Source organism: Mustela putorius, unplaced genomic scaffold (assembly GCF_011764305.1).
Source record: "Mustela putorius furo isolate JIRA1106 unplaced genomic scaffold, ASM1176430v1.1 tig00003858_pilon_pilon_pilon, whole genome shotgun sequence".
NCBI lineage: Eukaryota > Metazoa > Chordata > Mammalia > Carnivora > Mustelidae > Mustela > Mustela putorius.
Genome location: NW_025422010.1, coordinates 20401900 through 20426365, shown reverse-complemented (window position 1 = coordinate 20426365; position 24466 = coordinate 20401900). Strand labels below are relative to the sequence as shown.

The 24466-nt window shown below is 36.8% G+C and overlaps 1 protein-coding gene and 1 non-coding gene across 5 annotated transcripts in view; both read left to right on the top strand.

Annotated features, from left to right (window-relative positions):
- OSBPL1A (oxysterol binding protein like 1A) overlaps window positions 1–24466 on the top strand; it is a 229517-nt gene that overhangs the window by 66637 nt on the left and 138414 nt on the right. For 2 of the 4 annotated variants that reach the window (XM_045065459.1, XM_045065460.1), the window contains 7 exons: window positions 4940–5001; window positions 5104–5148; window positions 6558–6631; window positions 6743–6806; window positions 16424–16522; window positions 18008–18130; window positions 24166–24247. In XM_045065459.1, coding sequence (XP_044921394.1) covers window positions 4940–5001; window positions 5104–5148; window positions 6558–6631; window positions 6743–6806; window positions 16424–16522; window positions 18008–18130; window positions 24166–24247 — 549 coding nt within the window. Of the gene's footprint in view, window positions 1–4939; window positions 5002–5103; window positions 5149–6557; window positions 6632–6742; window positions 6807–9919; window positions 9939–16423; window positions 16523–18007; window positions 18131–24165; window positions 24248–24466 lie in introns of those variants that run through there. The other 2 variants (XM_045065461.1, XM_045065462.1) reach the window with 2 other exon arrangements.
- LOC123387719 lies at window positions 10780–10927 on the top strand. The gene has a single exon (XR_006602215.1). It is a non-coding gene; the product is annotated as a U4 spliceosomal RNA (small nuclear RNA).

The following is a 24466-nucleotide window of genomic DNA, read 5'->3' as shown; positions in this document are numbered from 1 at the left end:
TATCAAGTATCAACAATTTTTCCATATTGTCTCCAGAAGCCTGGTCTTCCTGGCTCACCATCTGGATAGTATTTCACATGGATGTAATTTACCACCAAAAACTCCAATGATATGGACAATGGTTATCTGTTTTTCTAAGACTAAATTTTCCCAGTCTTTTCTTTCTTTTATTAAAAGTGTTTTAGATTTTTATTCAAATTTGTTGATCCTCTTCTTTGACTTCTAGACTTAAATTGAGATTTGGTAAATATTTATTTTCTCCTAGATTGTCTATAATCATATTCATTCATTAAGCAAATGCTGAGCCTCTACTGTGTGCCAAGAACCACTGTAGGTTCTGGGGATCCAACAGTGAACAAAACCAGACAGCCCCCACACTCTCAGAGCTTATGTCCTAGTGGGAGGAGATAGACCAAATGTAAATACACAAAAATGTCAGGCAGTGAGGTGCAGAAAAAAACAGGTTGAAAAGGGATAGAGGGTGATGACATGGGGGGTGGGGCTGTTAGTTTGGAAAGCCTGTAAGGGAAGGCCTCTATGAGCAGCACAGAGCTGAGTTAAGGAGTGAGGCCTGAGGATATCTGGCAGAAGAGCATTGAAAACGACAGGCAAGCAGGTGTAAAAGCTCTGGGATGGGGGAGCACTTGGCATATTTAAGAAAGAAAGCTGTCAGGTTGCCCAGGGGAGGGAAAGTTGGGGGAGAGAGGTAAAGTCAGGAAAATAGCCGGAGGCCCAGCCCTGTTTACAGGGTTTTGAGTAAGCAATGCTATGTGGAAGAGTGTGTTAGGATGTGAGACTTTCAAATTGCTAATCACTAATCTTTATACCCTTCATTGAGCAATCTTTCCTTTTCCGTTGTTCATGCCTTTCTCCTACCTTTTAAGATTTTATGCTCTTTTGTTTTCTCTTCTCTTTCATTGCTTCATCTGTCTCTTCTTTTGCAAGTATCTCATTTTTAATGATTGTTTTTGTAATGTGTAAAGATCTGATAAGGTTTCTCTTACCCTTCTTTTTTTGAAGATTGTCTTTGACATTCTTACCTGTTTATTCTCCCAGATGATATTTAAAAATAATTTCTTTTAGGTTCTTAGTAAACATACCACTGATATGTTATTGAAATTACATTCTGTATAAATTCCTTTGAGGAATGTTGACATTTTTATTTAGTGTTCTCATTAAAGGACAAATTTATATCATGTAAAAATTTAAATATTGGATCATTCCTGGTTTTTATTTTGTTGTGTTTGATAAAAGATGTACAATTTTGAATTGATTGGTTATGGTGCTCATTTGGGTAAGGAGTCTTTTTCATTCAGCTCAAAAAGCATTTTATTTAATTCTTACTTGTACCAGGCACTTTAGGCATTGAATCTAGAAATGAAGGCTCAGTACTGGAATTTCAGCTAGTTGGCAGGGGTTCAGAATTTATTTTTGGTGTTAGGGCAGAATTCTGTGAAAGAAATCACATTGTCCTCCTCTTCTTTGCCTAAAGGGATAATTTCTCAAAAGTGCCCTGTAGATAGAATAAAAATAACACTTGGCAGACCTCTTTATTAGACCTCTTCCTATATGCTAGATAGAAAAACTAAAATGGCTATTATAAATTTTTTCCCCACTAAAGAAGTAATATATAATTAGTCCAAGTTTTGCCCATCAGCAGTTCTATTAAATCTACCTTGAAAATCTGAAATCCTTAAACTTCTCTCTGTATTTTCTGCAGTCTCCAGTTTTTTCTATGACTACCTTTGTAGTCCATACCACTATTATCTTTTTCCTAGACTTTTGATATTGCTTTGTAACCATTTCTCTGCTTTTCTCTTGCCCACATTTACAAGGTATTTTCCACCCCGTAGCCATGGTGATCTTTTAAAAAATGTTTTTATTATAGAATTTATCAAAGCTTAAAAAATAGAATAGGATAATTAATTGATGGACTCCTCTCTCTCCAGGTATTCTCAAAACTGACCACTCTGTTACTATGTTGTGTATAAATGTTTTAGTATAGGGGCGTCTGGCTGGCTCAGTCCGTTGAGCATGTGACTCTTGATCCTCAGGGTTGTGAGTTCAAGCTCTCGTTGGGTGCAAAGATGACTTAAAAATAAAATCTTTAAAAAATGTATTTCAGTATATTAATAAAAGGGGTCCTTTAGAAAATATAACCATGTGATGGTTGCATAGCTCTGAATATACCGAAAACCACTGAATTAACTGTACACTTTAAGTGGGTGAATTATATGGTATGTGAATTATCTCAACCGAGCTGTTAAAAAGCATTGATACAATAACTTTATCCTGTTAGTAAAAGTTTTACAAAATCATCAAGTAGCCAGAGTTCACATTTCCCCTGTTATCCTTCTTCTTCTTCTTTTTTAAGATTTTATTTATTATTTATTTGACAGAGGGAGAGAGATCACAAGAAGGCAGAGAGGCAGGCAGAGAGAGAGGGGAAAGCAAGCTCCCCGCTGAGCAGAGAGCCCGATGCAGAGCTCAATCCCAGGACCCTGAGACCATGACCTGAGCTGAAGGCAGAGGCTTTACCCACTGGCCCCTGAGGGCCACCGAGGCGCCCCTCCTATTACCCTTCTTAATATACTACTTTTTAACACATTGACAGTTTTAAACAGAAGTCAGAGCCTGTTACTCTTTTTCCTAAAGCTCTTCAGTGGCTCTTCATCATACTTAAAATAACCTAAACCCCTCTGCTGACTCACAACGGTGTGACCTACGAAGCCTTGACACGATGCGGCTTCTGAGGTCTATCTCTCTTGTCCAGTAAATTGTTTTCAGTGTTCTGTCTGTTGGAATGCCCTTCCCCTATATTTTCTCAAGACCAAATCCTTCCTTTCAGTTTAAACACCTTTTCCTCAGAAAGGCCTGCCCTGATCAGTTGCCCAGTCCTAGTCATTCTCTATCATATCATTCACTTAGGATTGGCATAGCATAATATATTATCTAACATGTAATTTTTAAAAAAGATTTATTTTAAAGAGCTGGATGGGAGGTGGGGAGGGAGAGAGAAAATCTCAAACAGACTTCCCACTGAGCACAGAGTCTGATGTAGGGCTTGATCCCAGGACACTGAGATCATGACTTGGGCCGAAATTAAGAGCGAGATGCTTAAATGATTGAGCCACCCAGGTGCCCTTTTGCCATGTAATTTTTATTAATGTACTCTTTTTCTCTTTTTCTATGCCTACCCTGCCCCTCCATTTTTTTCTGTCCTGTTCACTGCTGAATCCCCAATGCCTAAAATATTAATTGGTGCATAGTAGATCCTTGTTAGGAGAAATTCCTACAAAAGACTGCCTAACACCACAGCCAGTGTTTGGTATTTATAAAAAGATTATTTGATTAGCCATCAAAAAGAATGAAATCTTTGCCATTTGCAACATCATGAATGGAACTAGAGTGTATTATACTGAGTGAAATAAGTCAGACAAATATGATATCCTCAGGTGGTATTTAAGAAACAACACAGATGAATATAGGGGAAAGGAAAGGAAGGAAAAATAAAAGATAAAAACAGAGAAGGAGACAAACTATAAGAGACTCTTAACTATAGAGAACGAACAGGGTTGCCGGAGGGGACGTAGGTGGAGGAGTGGGCTACCTGGGTGATGGGCATTAAGGAGGGCACTTGTGATGAGCCCTGGGTGTTTGTATGTAAGTGATGAATCACTAACTTCTACTCCTAAGACCAATACTACATTATATGTTAACTAACTTGAATTTAATTTATTTTTTTTAAAAAAAAGCTTGTTTGATAGAATATGTTACCTTTCTTAAACCAGTTAGCTACATTAATTTGAAAGTACCATTTTCTACTTCCAGGTTCGGAGATGACTATATTTATTTATTTATTTATTTAAACTAGCTTGCTTCATACAGTGGCCTGCTCACTTCAAAACTCAAAATAGTAACTTTAACAAATTCTGTTTTTTTGTTGTTTGGCAAAACATAGAAGGTTGGCATGTATGATATTGCAGAACGTTTCATAATGCCTTACTGGTTTCATTCTCCATTATCACTTTTTGCTTTTGTCCTCAGTTGTGGACCATCATGCTCTTAGCTTGTGAGCTTTCTCTGCTACTTGTTTTCTGGTGAAGCAGCTTAAGAGTGGCTGTGGTAGACCAAATAATGGCCCCCTTAAAGATTAGTTAAGTGATTAGTTAAGATCTTGAGATAGATCTGAACTATCCAGGAGGGCCCAGTGTACTCACAATTGTCCTTATGAAGTGGAGGGATCTCAGAACATTGAGAAAACCTAAGGATGTCAGCAGCGGTTGGAGTGATGTACTTTGAAGATGGGGGGACCACATATTAACGAATGTGGAATTTATTAAAGCTTAAAAAATCTAATAGTATAATTAATTGATGGACTCCTCTCTCTCCAGGTATTCTCAAAACTGGCCACTCTCCTATTACTATGTTACGTATAAATGTTTCAGTAAGGGACGCCTGGCTGGAATGGCCAAATGGCCTCCAGAAACTAGATAGGGGCAAGGAAATAGATTGTCCCCTAGCCTCCAGAAAGGGTGAATCCTGTCTACACCTTGATTTTTGGCCCCAGCAAAACGGATTTTGGACCTCTGAGCTCCAAACTATGAAATAATTCATTCTTACTGTTTGAAGTCACTGAGTTTGTGGTACTTTGGTGTAGCAGCCATGGGAAACTAATACAATGATTTTAAAGTAAGAAGGCTTGAAGGATCATAGAACCTGTACAGAGTGCTCTGAGGTTACTTTTGCTTGCTGGCTTAATGGTTAGCTACCAAAATGAGGGCCAGAAAGAGTTGAAATGGCAGCTTCAGGTGGGTAACTTGGCAGAAGAAGAAAAAGGTGTGGCCATTGGAATAATTAAAGAATTTTATATGCTATAATAGCATGTTTTGTATACAATTAATTTCTTGGTTTCTTTCTTTTCTTGTATTTTATACAGATCAGAAACCCCTTGACCTTGCTCAGGGTGCTGAAATGAAACACATTCTTATCAGTAATAAGGTATGTAGTAATGAACTACTTGCATATGATCCTTTTTAGAAAAGATTTTGAATTCTTGAAATATGTGGATGACATTTTTTAATGAAAACGTATTCTTAATAGGTTGTCTACAAAGTGTTGAAACGATATGAAGGCCCTCTCTGGAAGGTAGGCTGGGATTATTTTATTTATAAAACCAGAAAGAATTCTCAGGGGTCCATTTTTGTAAAATAATAATAATAATAAATTTAAAGGGTGCCTGGGTGACTCAGCTAGTTGGGCATATGCCTTCAACTTGGATCATGGTCTCAGGTTCCTGAGATCAAGTCCTGCATCAGGCTCCGTGCTCACTCCATTTCCCTCTGCCTGCTGCTTCCCAGGCTTGTGCTCTTGTGCTCTCAAATAAAATTTTTTTAAAAATTTAAAAATTATTTCTGATACAATCTGTCTTGGATCTGACAACATTGACCATTTTCTGTAGCACTGGGCTTCGTTAGGCTTCCACTTATTGTAGCAATTGCTGTCCTTTGTGTTGATGGTCTGACACTTCTAGGTTATAAGCTTATACAGAACAGAGTGGGAGAACAAATTCTTTTCCTTAATCATGGAATTACAATGTTTTTGTTATAAATATTGAACTAGGGAAGACTTAATAGGAATTTAATACTTGAATTGTCACAGAGCACACATATAAAATCTGGTTCTAAGAATATCTTTGCATTTTGGAATTCAGTTATGTTCTAGAATTAACTATTTTAGAGCATGCATTTTTTTTTGCACTTGCAAGTGCTGCCTCTATATATTTATGCTCAAGTATGTCTATATGATATAAAATCAGAATACTCTTTATTCAGCATTTCATCCCAGACTTTGTCTTTGAAGTCCACAACTGAAAATCTTCCTATAAATATTCCTGAACAATATTGTTAGAACCATAAAGAGTGTTCATTGTTGATCTTATTAGTATGGCATTTCTTCTATTCCTGTCCCTCTGTTGTGTTACGTTTTCATTAATGCACTGACTACCTTAGTTCATATTTGATACTTTTTAAAATTAAAAAAAATTTTTTTAAAGATTTTGTTTATTTGTAAGAGCACAAGCAGGGGGAAGTAACAGGCAGAGGGAGGAGCGGCAGGCTCCCCGCTGAGCCAGGAGCCCAGGGCAGGGCTTGATCCCAGGACCCTGAGATCATGATATGAGCCAAAGGCAGGCGCTTAACCAACTGAGCCACCCAGGCACCCCGATCGGTTTTTTTCTTTAATTTTTTTTGAGAGAGAGAGTGTGTGTGTGAGTGTGGGGAGGAGCAGAGGGAGGAGGACAAGCAGACTCCCCACTGAGCAAAGAGCCCGATGTGGGACTCCATCCCAGGACCCTGACATCATGACCTGAGCCAAATGCAGACTCTTAACCAACTGAGCCACCCAGATGCCCCCATGTTTGATCATTTTTTAAATGTTCATTTTAGTACTGTCTAGATGAAAGGCTACGATAGAACTGTCATAACTTAATTTTTATCAGTTAGGTATTTGAATCTGGATGAGTCACTTCAGAAAATCATTGCCAATTTTTCCCTTAGAGTTCAAGATTTTTTGGCTGGAGATTATTCTGGGTAGTGTTAGAACATGGAGTCCTTTCGTGGTATAGGAAACAGTAAGTATTATCTTGATACTTATTAAATTTCATTATCTAAATTTTGAGAGATTAAAAGTTTTCACTTAACTCTTTTCCTTTTGTCTTGTTAATTTAAAATTTATTTTGAAGGCCTGATGCAGTCCGTAATATTTATCGCCAGGGATGCAAGCATCTAACTCAAGCAGTATGCACGGTAGGATGACACATGCATCTATTGCTCAAACCATGAAGTCAGTTTTGCAAGTAAATGCCCAAAATTATTTTTATAAGCTGCCTTGTAAAATCTTGGGGGTAGCAGGCACTTGCATTTTTATTTGAGAACAAGAAAAATTGTGGAAGTTCTTGTTTTAAAAATATAATCAATTTTTATTTCCACATATTGTGGGATGGGAGATGAGTTACCTGAAAACACAAAGTGCCTTTAACATTTTGTTTTTGTATGTGTATGTATGTATATTCACACATACATGTGTATATAACTATGTGTGTATATCCTACATGTATGTGTGTATTTATATCTGGGTAAATTGGAATAACGGAAGTTTTTCTGGTGTTAAAAATTAAAGCCTGCCTCAAAATTGGGATTCTTGGGTTCTCTGTGTTCACTGTTTATATTTTTATCAACCAGGAGAAAAAAGGTGTTTCTCCTCTGTAGAGATTAGTCTAAGACTGGAGCCTAGACATACTTTCTTATTTCCTACTTCAGATCCTTTAGGGTGGTCAACACATCGTGGGAATCCATCTGCTCTTTAGAGCACAGCACCTGCCTTTCCCAGGGCGAACACCCCCCAGAAGACCAGGTGTTCCCCTTGGGGAGTCACAGACAGGGCCCATTCCCCAGGAGTGCAGCCGATTTACACAGCCGGCCCCTTCAGAGTCCTCCCACCCTGTGTTCCTTTCACATTGGGCCGGAGAGCCAGGGTCCTTCTCTCATCTCACCTGTGTCCTCTTGTTGTTTTCTCTTTCAGGGCAATCCTGGCCATTCTTTTCTGTCCCTGCTGTAGACCCATCTACTTAATACCAAGCTTTTTCCTCAGCTTGGCCCTTTATCTGGTTCTTGGCTGCCTTAGATCAAAAAACCAAGGAGGTGCTCTGCCCACGCTTTTAAAATTTCTTGCTCTTTCACTTCTGTGGGATTGGTCAGCCCTTGCTGTATTATGCCTCACCTTGTGTTATAACTTTTGTTCCTCCTGTACATGTGTGCTTAAAGCCGACTTTTATGAGTCATGTATAAACACAAGCTGCTGAGCGTCCCTTGTGTGGCTGCTTTAAAGCACTCTGTCTACTTTGTAGTTTCTTAAAGTAGAAACTGAGGATATTGATTTGAGGTCTTTTTTTCTGATAGTGTTTCAACTCTGTTTCTTAATTTTTTTCATTGTGCAGTTCAGTGACCTTAAGTACATTTGTATTTTTTTGCAGCGTCAGCACCATTCATCTCCAGAACTCTGTTTTCCCAAACTAAAACTCAGTACTCTTCAGTCACTTGTTCTGTTTCTTTCTATTCCCAGGCCCCGGCAGCCACCATTCTACTTCCTGTGTCTATGAATTCGACCTTGTTAGGTACTCATATAAGTAAATACAGGCAATATGTGTCCTTCTGTGACTGGCTTATTTTCACTTATAACCTCAAGATTCATCCGTGTTACAGCATGTGTCAGAATTTCTTTCCTTTTTGAAAAAATTTAGTTGTGGTAAAACACATAACATAAAATTCACTATTTTAACCATTTTTAAGGGTACAGTTCAGTAACTACTGTAGTTCAAGCTACTGAACTGAACTGTGTTTACTTTGTTGTGCAACACATCTCTGGAACTTTTTCTTACAAAACTGGAACTCTGTCCATTGAGCAACTAACTGCCTATTTCCCCTATCCCCAGTGCCTTGCAATCATTGTTCTAACTTTTGGTTTCTTTGAGTTTGACTACTTCGATCCTCCTGCTAAGTGGAATCATACAGTTTTATGTCTTTCTATGACTGCCTTACTTCACTTAGTCTGATATCCTCAAGAATCATTTATGCTGTAATATGTGACTGGATTTCTTTTTTTTACCCCAAAGGCTAAATAATATTCCATTGTTTGTATAGGCCACATTTATTTATGCATTCATCTGTCAGTGGGCATTTGAATTGCTTCCACCTCTTGGTGATTGTGAATAATGCTGCAGTGAACGTGGATGTGCAAATAATCTCTTCAAGATCCTGCTTTTGGATCTAGACCTAGAAGTGGAGTTGCTGAATGATCTGGTAGTTCTATTTTTAACTTTCTGAGGAATTTCCCTGCTGTTCTCCATAGCAGCTGGCCCATTTTATGTTCACACCGACAGTGTGCAAGGGTTCCAATTTCTTTCTCCACATCCTCATCAGCACTTCGTTCCCTTTTTTTTTTTTTTTTTAAATTGAGCATCCTAATGAGTTTGAGGTGGTATCTAATTGTAGTTTGACTTGGGTTTCTGTAATGAATGGATGTTGAGGATCTTCTCATGTGCTTCTTAGGCATCGTATATTGTCTTTGGAGAAATATCTGTTTAAGTTCTTTGCCCATTTTTTTTTCCAAAGATTTTATTTATTTGACAGAGAGAGATCACAAGTAGGCAGAGAGGCAGGCAGAGAAAGAGGAAGGGAAGCAGGCCCCCCGCCGAGCAGAGAGCCCGACGCAGGACTCTATCCCAGGACCCTGAGATCATGACCCCAGCCGAAGGCAGCGGCTTAACCCACTGAGCCACCCAGGCGGGTTTGGTTTTTTTGTTAGTGTTGAGTTGTCGGAGTTCTTTGTATATTCTGGATATAAACCAGTATATGGTTTGCAAATATTTTCTCCCATTCTGTGGGTTGTCTTTACGCTCTGTTTGTTGACAGTGCTCTTTGATACATAGAAGTTTTTAATTTTGATAGTCGAATTTATCTATTTTTTCTTTTGTCACTTGTGTTTTTGTGTCATGTCCAAGAAACCCTTTCCAAGTCCACTGCTTTGAAGCTTTATCCCTATGTTTCCTTTATGAATTTTATAATTTCAGCTCTGACATGGAGGGATAGATTTCTCCTGAGGCCTCTTTCCTTGGGTTGCAGATAGCTGCCTTCTTGGCAGCTCTCCCATGGCTTTACTTTGTGTGCAGGCAGGCATCCCTGGTTTCTCTTCCTCTTTTGAAGGATACCAGTCTTGCTGAATTAGGGCCCCACTCTTGTGACTTCATTTAATCTTAATTTCCTCTTTAAAGGCCCTATTTACAAATAGTCTCATTGAGGGTTGGGGTTTCCACATATGAATTTGTGGAGGACACAGTTCCGTCCATAATAATCACTATAGTCACTCCAGCTCTCATACAGGTACTGTTTGCATTGTATATCTTTTTCCATCCTTTTGCTTTCAGCCTATTTATGTGTCTCAATCTAAAATAAGTCTCTCTCGCCTTTTAAAAAAATATATATTTATTTGAGAGAGAGAATGAGAGGGAGAAGGTCTGAGGGAGAAACAGACCCCCTGCTGAGCAGGGAACCCAATATGGGACTCTATCCCAGGACTCCAGGATCATGGCCTAAGCTGAAGGCAGTCACTCAACCAACTGAGCCATGCAGGCATCCTAAAATAAGTCTCTTACTGAGAGCATACACTCGTATCTGGTATTTTTATCCAGTTTGACAATCTCTGCCTTGTGATAGGAATGTTTAATGAGGGATGCCTGGCTGGCTCAGTCAATAGAGCATGTGACTTTTGATCGAGGGGTTGTGAGTTTGAGCTCCATGCTGTGTATAGGGATTACTTTAAAAGTAAAATCTTAGAGTGTTTAATGAATTTGTACTTAATGTTGTTATTAATATAGTTGGGTTTCTCTCTGCCATTTTGCTGTTTCTGTATTTGTTTTGTTTTTCATCTTCTACATAAGATACGTATGTCTCATATGCAATTTTCTTTTGTTTGTATTTTACTATATTTTAAAATTATTTCTTAATAGGTGCTGTGGGTATTATAATATGCATCTTAATCCATCAAAAACTACTACTTCATTCCATACTTACTGTGCTTTAATATAGTTCCACTTCCTACCCCTTCCTTTGTCTTTATTATTGTTATATATATCATGACTCTACATGTTTGAAAACTCAGTGATACAGTGTTATATCTATTGCTTTATACAATTTGCATGTTTCTTTTAAAATATTTTTATTGAGCTTTGCCCAGTGGCAGTATCATAGCCAATGAGGTTTATCTGTGGCACGGTTGTTGCTAATTAAAATGTTTTTATTGAACTATAATTCACTTCATATACAGTTCACCCACTTGAAATGATTCAATAATTTTTTTGTATGGTCAGACACTTTATTTTTTTTGGTGCATGTATGGGGCCATTTCCTTGCTCTGAGATAGCTCAGTTCTTTCCTTTATCCTCTGTCCTATTATTGTCATATATATTACACCTCAGTATGTTACAAGCTCATCCATACAATTTTACAGTTGTGTGAATTGCTTTAAATTATTTGAGAAAAGAGAAAGTCTATACTCTATTAGAATTATCTATGCAATTAGCTTCTGTTTCCCCCCCCCTTGTTTGATGTCACTTTATTTTAGTCTAAAGAACTTTTTTTTACTCTTTTTTTTAAGGTATACGTAATGAATTGTCTGAGTCTTATTTTAATTTGGGAGTGTATTTTACCTCCATTTTAGAATAATAGTTTTATAAAAGAGAGAAATTTTTTTTCAGCACTTTGAATATGTCATCCCCTTACCTCTGTCCTTCGTTATTTTTAATGCAAAGTCAGCTGTTAATTTTACTATGCTTCCCCTGTGTTTGAGGAGTCCTTTTTCTCATTACTTTCAATATTTTCTGGGTTTTGGCTGTCAGTAGTTTGACTAAGATGTATCTAGGTATAGATCTCTCTGAATTTATCCTACTTGAGTTTATTGAACTTCTTGAATGTCAAATATTTTCATTGAACTTGGGAAATTTTCAACCATTATTTCTTTAAATATTTTTTCAGCTTTTTTTCTCTCCTTCTGTGACTTTGTCCATTGGTACATGTGATAATGTCTTGCATTTTTCCCCCTTCCATCTCAGATTATCTTTTTTTCTTTTTTGAAGACTTTATTTATTTGACAGAGAGAGAAGCAGCAAGAGAGGAAATACAAGCAGTGGGAGAGGAAGAGGGAGCAGCAGGCTTCCTGACCAGCTGAGAGCCCAATATGGGGCTTGATCCCAGGACTCTGGGATCATCACCTAAACGGAAGGCAGAAGCTTAACAGACTGAGCCACCCAGGTGTTCCCCCTCCCCGCTCCCAATCTCAGATTATCTTGAGTGAATTTTTCATTTCAGTTCTTGGAATTTTCAAATTTCCATTTGGTTCTTTTTCATAACTTGCATCTTTTTATTGATATTTTCTATTTTATGAGTTATTGTCATTATGCTTTCTTTTAATTCTTTATGATTTACTTTAGTTTTTGAACATTTTCGTGAGAGCTTTTTAAATGTCTGGCTCATTTGCCAGTTTGTTGCCTGGCCGAATATTTTTAGACCTCATGTTCTATGATTTTGGCCTCTCCTGATTCTTTGCTACCAAGATTGCTATTGTTTTAAGAAAGCCGTAGAATTGGATTTTTCAGAGCCCTACTCTAAAGTTAGCCCCAGTGTTTAAAGCCTGCCTCATAATGATATAGTTTGCCACAGAGAAAGGAGGAGGGGGAAATGGAGTGGACTGGGGCTTAAACAGCATCCACTGTTCTTACTGAGAGATTCAATAGATTTTTCTTGAATAAATGGCTTTTCAATATGTTGTATGTCTTCCATCAATTTTCAGTGTTGGGGAACGGTTGTTTTGATTGGAATTGCATTAATTATATAGATTTACTTGTGGGGGGTTATAACTTTAACGCCACCAAGACCTCTAAGCTATGAACATTATGTCTCTCCTTTATTGAAATCTTCTTTAATTTCCTTTTATAATGTCATATAATTTTTAGTTAAATTTGTCCTTATGTGTTTATTTTTTGAAGCTAGCATGATGGGCTTGAAATTCTCATTTTCTGTTTTTTGTTGCTATTATATATAAATTTGTTTTGAGTCCTGTGGCCTTACTAAATTCATTTAATAGTTTTGGTAGCTTTTTTGCAGATTCCTCAGCATCTCCTACATGCGCAATCATGTTGTCTGCAAAAAAACAGACAACATAGATTTTTTTTCATAGATGCCCATAATCTGCTTTAGGAAATTATTTTCATTACCTAATTTCCTGAGAGCCCTTTTCATGAGAATCTGTTGAATTTTATTAAATGCTTTTTGCATATTGAAATGATCATAGGGTTTTACTCATTCTATTAATATGATTAATTACACTGATAGGTCGTAGGTTGTTAATAAACTAGTCATTATGCTGGGATAAATTTCAGTTGGTCATAATATTTTATTTTATTTATTTATTTTTTAAAGATTTATTTAGTTAGTTATTTGTCAGAGAGAGAGAGAGCGCGCGCACAAACAGGCAAAGTGCCAGGCAGAGGCAGAGAAGCAGGCTCCCCACTGAGCAAGGAGCCTGATGTGAGACTCGATCCCAGTACCCTGGGATCATGACCTGAGCCGAAGGCAACAGCTTAACCGACTGAGCCACCCAGGTGCCCATGATATATTATTATTTTAGTAAATTGTTAATATTTTGTTAAGAGTTTTTGCTTCTATGTTCCTGATGGATATTGGTTTGTATTTCATGATATATGATATATTTTGTGTGGTTTTTGGAATCTGAGAAATACTGGTTTCCTGTAATGAATTAGAAAATGTTTCTTTTCAGGTTTTTTTGGAAGTTTTTATAAGATTAGGTTTATTTCTTTCCTAAATGCTGATATAATTCATGGGCCAAAAAGTTGGGGGTTTTTGTTGTTTTTTAAGGAAAGGATTGTAATTACAAATTTCTTAAGTTGCTAAAGGGCTAGTTCAAATTTTCTATTTCTTCCTGGGTTGGTGTTTGTAATTTTTGCCTTTCAAAAAATTTGTCCTTTTTCTTAGGTTATCAAACCTTTTGGTACTAATATTCCCTTATTATGTTTTTAATGTTTGTATGATAGGTAATGCTGTGCTCTCTTTCATTTTTTGATATTAATAATTTGTGTCTTTTTTTTCTTCCCCAGATTAACCTGGCTAGCAGTTTATCAATTTTATTCTTTCTCCAAAGACTAGTTCTTGATTTTTTTGGGAAACTTTTTGTTTTCTGTTTTCTTTGATTTTTTTTTTTGTTGTTGTTCTTTTTAAGAAATTTCTCTATGCTTCAGGTTTAATTTGTTTTAATTAATAGTTTCTCAGTGTCCAAGGTTGGATTATTAAGGTCTATTTTCTTTACTAATATAGCCATTTAAAGCTATACTTTTATCTTTGTAACCGTTTTAGTTTCATGCGGCTAATTTTGGTATGTTTTCATTAGTAGTTCAAAATCTTGTCTAATTTCTATTAAGGGGCACCTAGGTGGCTCAGTAGGTTGGGACCTCTGCCTTTGGCTCAGGTCATAATCCCAGGGTCCTGGGATTGAGCCCCAGAGTCGGGCTCTCTGCTTAGCAGAGAGCCTGCTTCCTCTTCTCTCTCTGCCTGCCTCTCTGCCTAGTTGTGATCTCTGTCAAATAAATAAATAAAATCTTCAAAAAAAAATTTCTATTCATAGAAATCTTGTCTTTGAACCAATGAATATTTAATTTTCAAGTAATTGCAAGTGTTCTTCTAAGTGATTGGGATGTTTATGATCTGTTTCTGACTTATAATTTAATTTCGTTTTGGTCATTGAATGTGTCCTATATGATTTGTCTTTTCAGATGTATTGAGACTTGCTTAATGGCTCTATGAATGGATTATCCCAGTAAATGCATTTAAAAATAATGTGTATTTTGCTTCTGCTAGGTTTAGAGTCCTATAAATATCCAGTCATGGTGGTTGATAGTACTGTTCAGATCTGTGTTTTGCTGATTTTTGGCTAATTGTATCAGTTGCTGAGAGGGATATCAAAATAACCAACTATGCTTGTGGAATTATTCATTTCTCAGTTATTGAGCACATACATACCAATGATCTTGTCTTCTGAATAATTGACCCTTTTATTATTATATGGTGGCCCTCTTTATCTCCTGTAGTATATTTACTTTTGAAATCCATTTTGCCCAATATTACATAAGCGCTCAGGCCTTATGCTCACTGTTTGCATAGTATCTCTTTTTCTCTCCCATTTCCTTTTAACCTATACATCTTTATTTCTGTCTGTGTAAATAGTATATATTTGGGTCCCTATTAACCATTCTGAAAATTTTCCCTTTAATTAGACTTCTTTTGAGCATATGTTCCACTTTCTTCTTCATGTATCAGGTAATTTTGGATTGTATCCTTAATATTATGAAATGCTAAGTTCTGGGGATTCTGGGTTCTGTTATTTTTCTCTGTTAAATGTTATTTCCACTGTTTTAGCAGGTCATTTTCTTGACTGGGTTTAGGTTGTAAACTCTGTTTTTTCTTTAGTATTTCTGCCTCCCTGGGTTTTCCTTATTAATTCTCAAAGACAGACTGTAGATTTTTCCACGTGTGCCCATGCTGCTTATGTCCCTCTGTGGACTGTATGTCCCAGCTGAAAAACCTTGGGGTGGGAACTTATTTGCATAGTTATTTCCTTTCCTCCAAGAGCATTCCCTATCTGAGTCTGTTAACTTTGGTTCACTCTCCACTTCCGTCAGGCAGTTGCTTTTTTTTTTTTTTTTTTTTTTAAATATTTTATTATCCATTTTGAGAGAGTTCCAGCGTGCATAAGCAGGGGAGGGGCAGAGGGACAGAAAGAATCTCAAGTAGACGCCATGCCCAGCACAAAGCTCACTCTTATAACCCCAAGATCACAACCCAAGCTGAAATTGAGAGTCAGACACCCAACTGATGCAGCACCCCCAGCACCCACCCCCATCCTGGGCAGTTGCTTTTTATAGTTGTTTTCTGCAAGGAGGAGGGTGGTACTCTTGTAGGGTCTGGAAGTAGAAGTCTTTTTCCGTTCCTTTTTTTTTTTTTTTTTTTTAAAGACTTTATTAGAGAGAGAGTGTGTGAGCGAGAGAGCACATGCAGGGGGAACACCAGAGGACCAGAGGGAGATGGAGAAGCAGACTCCCCACAGAGAAGGGGCTTAATCTCAGGACCCTAAGATTATGATCTGAGCCAAAGGCAGCCACTTAACCGACTGAGCCACCTAGGCACCCCTATCTTTTTCCATTCCTAAATCCCCTCACTTTCCAAACATATGTTTCAATGAAACATAATTTTTTATCTTCTTTTCCTTTCCCCCTTCCTTACCAATTTCATGTGTACTTACTCTTTTACACTCAGTTCAAATATTTTATACATTCAGCTCAAACAAAAAGTTCAGAAAGAATGGTATGAATAAGAAGTTGGGGCTCTTGTATTTAAAGAATTTTATAGCCCAAGTGCATGCTAAGTTATTAAATATAAAGGATAAAACCTCATACCTAATTGACTATTCAATTAGGACTGTTTACCTAATTGACTATTCAATTAGGACTATATTTTGACTATTCAAATAGAAATGAGTAACTATGAATATGAAAGCCAGATGTTATTAAAGATAAGCTGCAATGCATGTGATATCCCCAGTGCATCAATTTTTCCTCCAGTTTTACCATTTGGTATTTTAAATATTGTTCAATTGGGTATAATTAAGTTATGTTAATACTGTTATGTATTATATATACTAATATATATATATATATATATACACACACACATACACACATACATATATCCTATTTTATGTGCATGAATGATACTGTCTTACTGACTTCTTTATATCCAAGGTAAAATCCACTGATAGCTGCCTCTTCTTTATTAAATGCTTTGATGACACTATTCATGGCTTCAGGGTTCCTAAGAATAGTCTTCAACAGTCAAGAGAGGTAATTTTATGGATTCATTTATCTTTCATAGAACTTAACATTTAAAAACAAAGAATATAAAATCAATTCAATAATATCTAAAATTTTGTTGACTGTACCGTTTTAATTGGGGCGATTATATGAAGCTTGAAATTTGGCTTATGTATTAACTTGTTTATCAACATGTACCTGCAGATATTTTCTGTTCATAATTCTTTTAAAATTTGATTTTGTGAATCATTTTCAGAAAAAAGTCCTGAATGATTATATAGTCTGTCTCTTAATTTATAGGTGTAGAAACTGAAGCCAGTGAGATTGAAGTGCTCTCTCAAGGTCACGCAGCTTACAAGTGACAAAACCCGGCTTCAGCTTAGGTGTTCTGATTTATTACAATATAGCCTCAGCCTTCCTTTGTGGTAAATTGAACAACAGCAACAAGCAAGCAAATTGGGATTGATGTGACAGAAATTCATAGTGCAGTTTTTTTTTTTTTAATATTTTATTTATTTATTTGTCCGAGAGAGAGAGAGAGAGAGCGAGCACTGGCAGACGGAAGCAGAGGGAGAAGCAGGCTCCCTGCCGAGCAAGGAGCCGGATGTGGGACTCGATCCCCGATCCCCGGACGCAGGGATCATGACCCGAGCTGAAGGCAGCTGCTTAACCAACTGAGCCACCCAGGCGTCCCAATAGTGCAGTTTTTTTAATGGACACTCCATATTCCTTTAGATCAAAGCAATATTTGTAGAAACTGTCTTGTTTTTTGTAAATTTTGTAAGGGGTTAAAAGAATCTATTTCCAAAGTGGTTAACTTTGGCCCTGAAAAGAACCCTAAATTATCTAAATCCTGATCTCTGACCATATCAGAAAGTGGTAAAATTTGACCTTGAGTAATGCTTTAAGAAAAGAGAGGTAACACAGATATTTTTAGGGAAAATATTCTTTTTGTGAAATCACTGATATTTTAAAAACGTTAGTAAAAGCTAAAGCATCAAGGCAATTGTTGGCTTTCTTATAACTTGATTACAAGTTAGTTATTTCTGGACTAATACGTCCAGAAATATGGACTGGACTAATATGTCCATATTTTTTTTTAAAGATTTTATTTATTTACCAGAGAGAGAGAGGGGGAGAGAGCAAGCACAGGCAGACAGAGTGGCAGGCAGAGGCGGAGGGAGAAGCAGGCTCCCTGCCGAGCAAGGAGCCCGATGTGGGACTCGATCCCAGGACACCGGGATCATGACCTGAGCCGAAGGCAGCTGCTTAACCAACTGAGCCACCCAGGTGTCCCTAATATGTCCATATTAGTCCAGTATATCCAACAGTGTGGAAAGTCTATAATTTTAAGTGAAAAAATTTCCACCTATTACTCAGCTTTTATAATGTGTATCTTTTTGAATCTGTAATATTTCCTCCACATAAATTTTAACTTTCTAAATCATTGGCATATTATCTCTTTTTTGAGTATAAATGCATTTCACTTTTATTCCAATTCTTGGATTATTTCAGGACTGGCTGGAAGCAATAGAAGATCATTCTGCTTATAGCACTCACTACTGTTCCCAGGACCAGCTGAGTGATGACGAAGAGGAAGATGCAATTTCAGCTGTAGACTTGAAGGAATCCTTAGAGGTAATGGAAAAACCAAACCTGACTTTTTAAATTTTTTTTTTCTACAGATTCTATTTATTTATTTGACAGACAGAGATAACAAGTAGGCAGAGAGGCAGGCAGAGAGAGAGAGAGAGAGAGGAGGAAGCAGGCTCCCCACAGAGCAGAGAGCCCGATGCGGGGCTCGATCCCAGGACCCTACGATCATGACCTGGGCCGAAGGCAGAGGCTTTAACCCACTGAGCCACCCAGGCGCCCCCCCAAACCTGACTTTTATAGCTAACTCTGTCACCAAGAATTTTTTTTTCAAATGTGAGACTTTGAAATTAAGAAATCTGACAATGCTCTTTGTCCAGTAATATTTTATGCTATTTATAGTGTCTTTTATGATGATACTGTCAAATGTCTCTGTAGATAATGCTCTAAAGATAGGATCCTATGCCCAAATATATCTTTTTCGGTGAAAACGTTTTCATTACTGTAATCAGATTGTCATTCTGTTTGAAAACTGCTGCCAGTAGGGGGAGTATGCAGAGCTTGACTTGCTGCCCTTTATGACTTCACTGCGTATTTCAGAGTTTAAATAATGCAACCATAGTGATACCTATCCTGGCTGGTAGTTTCATTTAAAACCACTTGTAATCTGTAACTTCATTGATTAGAGGTAAGATAAAGCATCAGTAATAAAAGGACAGGCCTTTATCTGAAGTGATGTCAAAGTCTTAGCCATAGAGAAATACCAGTATGTGTTATTGAAATGAAATAGGTTTTTTTGTTTCTTTGTTTTTTGTTTTTAAATCTGGGCATCAGTTTTCTGGCTGTGTCTTTTAAATGGGAACGAGGTTTGGAAGAATTAGAACTACAAAAGGTTGATGGATAATGGAGTTTCAATCTAAATAATTATGTCAGAACATATCAATTTGCCTACTAAATTCAATCTCTTTTTTTTTTTCCTAACTAAATGAAGTGGTTGCAGGATTTGAATGTTTCCCTATCAACAGCTTTAATGGGGTTAAGTTTGCTAATACCTAGGGAGTTTTATTGACTTAAGGACCTGTAAACGTAGAGATTTTGGATCTTTCAATCCCAAATCCTATTTTATGATGGAACATTAAAAAACTTGAGCTCTTCCATGTTTGGTTGAAGACATTCCCAGAATTTATTGACATTTGCTTTACCAGTGCTACTTCTGTATTTTGGGTTTTTTTTTTTAAGCCTAATGTATAGAGTGACAACCATATACATAATTTTCAGATCTGTGAACTTTGCAAAAATAACATCCACCAGAGCATCTAAATAATATTAAAACTGTTCAGGTAAATAAAGTTTACATATCTATGGCCAGAATCATGTTAAACAAGTGAGAAAAAAAAAAACCCAAAACTGCTAAATATTTCAACTTTTAGTCAGTAATCCCTCCATGAAAAGAAGTCCTTTCCTATTTATCCTCAAAATAAGGTAAATGATAAAACGTAGAAGGACTTAGAAAGCATACCAATCTTTCCTAGGATGATTATGGTAATTTTAAGACATTTTTAATGGAAGCTATGGGTAAAATAAAAGCATACTAACTCATATATCATTAAAAAAGGTTTTTTTGAAAAAAATGTTTCTTTGGTATAGTTTTCAGTTTTTCATGTTATCAACTTCAACTGTTTATTTTATTCACTTGAATATCATGCTCTTAACTTTAAAACCATTAAGTTTTTGCAACTTCTAGATTTTTATAGCACCTGAAGTCGGGGAGAGTTACAGCAGTGTTTAGCACTTTCATGTTTTGTAGGTTATAAACATGTTTCTGTCCAACAGATTTGAATGCTAATTCTGTGAATCTTGATTCTGTCTCAACTCCTGAAGTTTGGTCCAAAAATAGGTTAAAATCTGAAATGAGCTGTGAAGTATGTTAAACTGTAGCTTGTGGTAGACTGGCTCCAGAATGCCTTTGATCATTGGATTCTTAAATTGTGAGGATATTCTGGGACCTATTTGTGAAATGAAACCTATTCTAGATGTTTATAGACTTTCTAAAGGGAATTAAGAACTCTAGGGTTAGAATACTCTAAAACCATCTGAATTGGCGTAAAACTAACCTTATTTCCTCAGCATGGTTTTGGACAAGACATTATCGGGAGGAAAATATCCACACTGAAAAAAGTGGCCAGGTTATATGATGTTTTTGGTCTCATCTTATCTCCATCCAAAACGAGGACCTCCAAAAATTGAAAATGGCTTTTCGCTTATCTCTCTGTCACTGCCCTGAGGTTAGGTCTCCAGAGAGAAAAGTATAAGACAAACCATAGAAATATTGGCCTTATAGTTGTTTCCTTAATGACAACTTGAAAACATTTCAAATATAAAAATAGGAAGACAAATTCAAGCACGGTGTTGGTGTAGAAATGCTGTCCAGTACGATAGCTAGTAGACACATTTGGCTATTCAGACATAGAATTAAAAATTCAGCTCCTTTTAACTGAACACAGTTCACATGCTCAGTAGTCACATGTGGCTACCACTTTGGACAGTACAGTGTAGAATGCTTCCATCGTTGTAGAGCATACTATGGGATAGGCTCTTAGATTCTGGGTGGCACAAGGAAAGTGAGGGTTTCATTTGTTGATGATATCTTGATTCTGTAGGATCTGAAGTCAGTGTTATAAGGATTTAATGAGCGGAAGATGCTAAATTTTAGTCAAATGAGAAAGTGATATCATACTTTCCTGATTTAAAGGTAAATGATGCCTATTATTAAAATGAATGTGCAGGAAGATGAATGTACATCAACATAGGGCTGATAAATATAATATTGGTACATTCAACACAAGAATGAGACAGATTTATATATATTGATATATCTAAGATTTATGGTTACATGAAAAAGGCAAAGTAGAAAATGATGTATCTACTATGCTACTATTTGGGAGAAGAAGCAGGATCTTACACACACATTTGTGTAGGCTTAGGTCATCCCTGGCAAGATGAGAAGTTATTAACAGTGGTTGCTTTGAGGCTAGTAAAGGGGGAAAACAGAGATTCTAGGACTGATATGTTGAGAGAGAACTGCCTTTCTCTCTATATATCCTTTCATTTAATTTTTTTAATTTTGTGTAAATATCTACTGCAAAATAGCACATTAGGAAGATTACAGAGCAGGGCCATAATGATCCCCAGGTCCCAAGAAGTGTAAATGTGCTACGTATTGACTTAAATTGAGGGGAGATGGATTTGGCCGGAGGTAGGGAGCCTTGGAGGTGAGCCTTGGTGCACCAGTACTCACAGTCCTGGCTGTTTTCTGCAAAGAGGAATGTCATCAGAGTTCTATAATATATTCTCTAAAAAGTTTCTGTACAATAAAATGAATGCATTTTATGTCTTCAGTTTGACATGTTCTGACAAATGTGTATACCCTTTGTAACCACCACTTCTCTCAAGATAGAGACATTTTCGTCATCTCAGAAAGTTCCCTAAGGTCCTCTTCCCTGGCAATGCACTTAAGCTCCATCTCAGGCAACCACTGATCTGCTTTCTATCCTTATAGGTATCACTTTTGCCTGTTCTAGAATTGTGTGGAATTGGAATCATACTGTATGTGCTCATTGGAACCTGTTTTCCTTCATTCACTATGTTGTCCCTTTGAATTGCTTGAGTAGAGGCAGCTTGGTTCTGTTCTTAATTAACCAAATGTGGGTTGTAGCAAATAGCCTGGAATTTATGACCTCTCCCCTACCCCATTCAGTCCTGCTGAGCCCTTGATAATACATATTTGAGCTGTTTTTCTAGGCCAGGGATAATAAAGTGGTTTAACATCAACTTAAACGCAAGAGCCAGTATCTGGGTGGGCAGTAGTAGGAGCAGGAGGCCTGCGTTGGGAACGTGCTCGGCTGCTCACCTGGGTGCCTCCTGCCCTCTGGGCCCTGAGTCTGTGGATGCCACTCTGTTCTTGAAAGTTACCTGTGCCTAGATAACTTTGGTTTAAAATACTGTCATGCTTGGGCATTAGGTCATTGCTTAAGAGTTGTTTATGTAGAATAAAAAAAAAAAAACCTAAAAACAATGCCTGACATAAGGTGAATGTCTTAGAAGTTAAGAATGGGACACCATGCTGGGCTTTGCAAAGAACTCCTGAACAGTAACCTTTCTAAATAGATTTCTAGGTTTACCTATTATAACCAGTAGCTGCTAAGGGGGAAATTATAGCAAACTGGAGGATGTGAACATATTACTTGTATTAATAACCTCTTTCCATTTGTTTTACCTTCAAAACCACACCAACCTAATTATAAAGCAGAATGTGTAGAGATCAGATCTTCTCCAGCTGACCTAATACATACCTTTTATCAAAACAAGTAAATCCTCCATCAGGGAAGCTCTTTTTTGTAACTGTCTGTCAGGTAGATATGTTAAGGGAAGAGGAATGGGACTCAAGTATTTGAGGGTGATGTTATGGAGAATGTGCTTGTCTTTATTACCCCAGGAGCACTAGCCTGTTCATTACAGATTCTCAGATTGGAAATGAGGCAAGTACTTGCTTTTATGCATCCAGCTCACTTTCACCATAGAAAGGAAAAGGAAAGATGGTTGCATTGGCTTGCATGTGGGCAGGAGGATTAACTATGTATACAGTAGAAATGACAATTTTCTTTTAATAAATCATAAGTGATACATTTGGTTGCAATGCCTGTTTCAGGTCCTTCAGATCAACCTCTTCTCTACTTTCAACCTGTATTTATGGGCTGTGTCCGCAAAAGTGACACCTTTCTGTGATGCTTTAAATTGTGTAGTGTTAGGTATCTTTCCTCTTAAAACAAAAAAATTATTATCATATTTTTTATGTTGTTAGAGCTCTCAACACAGAGTAATGTAGATTTTAAAGAGAACATTTCCTGTCACTAATGTAGTACCATGAATAATCCTGCTGTGGTTGAGCTGAGCATTATAAGCACTGAAAATTTTATAAGGCAAAAAAGGAGAAAAGCCTGGTTACCTGTGCCCTTTGTCATGTCGGACTGATTTAGGAGGAGCAAAAATGTTTAGTGATGAGCCAGTTAGGATTAGGAGTACAAAGTGGGGAATTCATAAGGATAAACAGTGGTCTGCCTACAACAATGTGATTCTAATATTAGACTCAAGGTTATCAAAATAGACATTTTTCATTGCCCTAACCAACTGACTTCACAATGATAATTTTCTTGCTTATTCTTCCTACTTCTTGAAAGTAAAACTAACATCAAAATTACATTGTTAGGGACGCCTGGGTGTCTCAGTTGGTTAAGCAGCTGCCTTTGGCTCAGGTCAGGATCCCAGGATCCTGGGATCGAGTCCTACATCGGGCTCCTTGCTCGGCAGGGAGCCTGCTTCTCCCTCTGCCTCTGCCTGCCTCTCTGTCTGCCTGTGCTCACTCTCTCTCCCTCTGTCTCTGACAAATAAATAAAATCTTTTTTAAAAAATTACATTGTTAATATAATCAATGTGATTACCTGACTTTTCATTTTCGACTTCTAAATCTTTACTGAGATGGGATGGAACTTGTGTCATTAAACACTGGGGATCTAATATTAAGCTTTGATTTACTAAGAAAATGTCCTTACTGGTCTGCTTATGTGGACTTAGATGGCTGAACGAAAATCTGCTGTGGTTTCTAAATACTACTACCATCTAGTTTTTTAAAAAAATATATTCTTAAGGAATGCATTTTATAATTCCCTGATTAATTTAATCAAGTCTACAAAAAGGATTAATTGGGAGAAATCTAACTCCTATGTATATGGAATAATGAGTTCTCAGAAACAGTGAGTTCAGTTTTATATTGTGTACATGGCAAATGTTGAATATATTTATAATTTAGAAAGATTTATTTTTTTAAATCTGTATTTGATTAAATGCAATATTCAATTTCTAAGGAAATTTTTTCATGCTTTTCTCTCTGTTAAGATGGATCTTAATTACTGTGGTATATTGACATATGAACTAAAAGTTTTGAAAGAAACAGTAAAGCATATGTACTTTAAAAATCCTTTATTAATAAGTTTTAATTTCACTTTTTGTTTTTGTTTTCCCAGAAAGCACAGACATGCCAACAGAAACTAGATAGGGAAATTTCTACCTTTCTGAAAATGATTAAGGAGTGTGACATGGCTAAAGGTAAAAAAAAAAAAAAAAAAAAAAGGTTGGGGGGTCTAACTACCAAATAACACCTGCTATTTAACACAACCCATTATCCTAGATGTTGCTCCTTTGTAGTTTTGTTAGCTATACATGTAGATAATTTTCAGATTTGAATTCAAAATTATGTTTGATAAGACTATTTAACAGTTTTAAAAAAGCTACTTAAAATTTCTACTCATGGGGGAGACTTGGTTT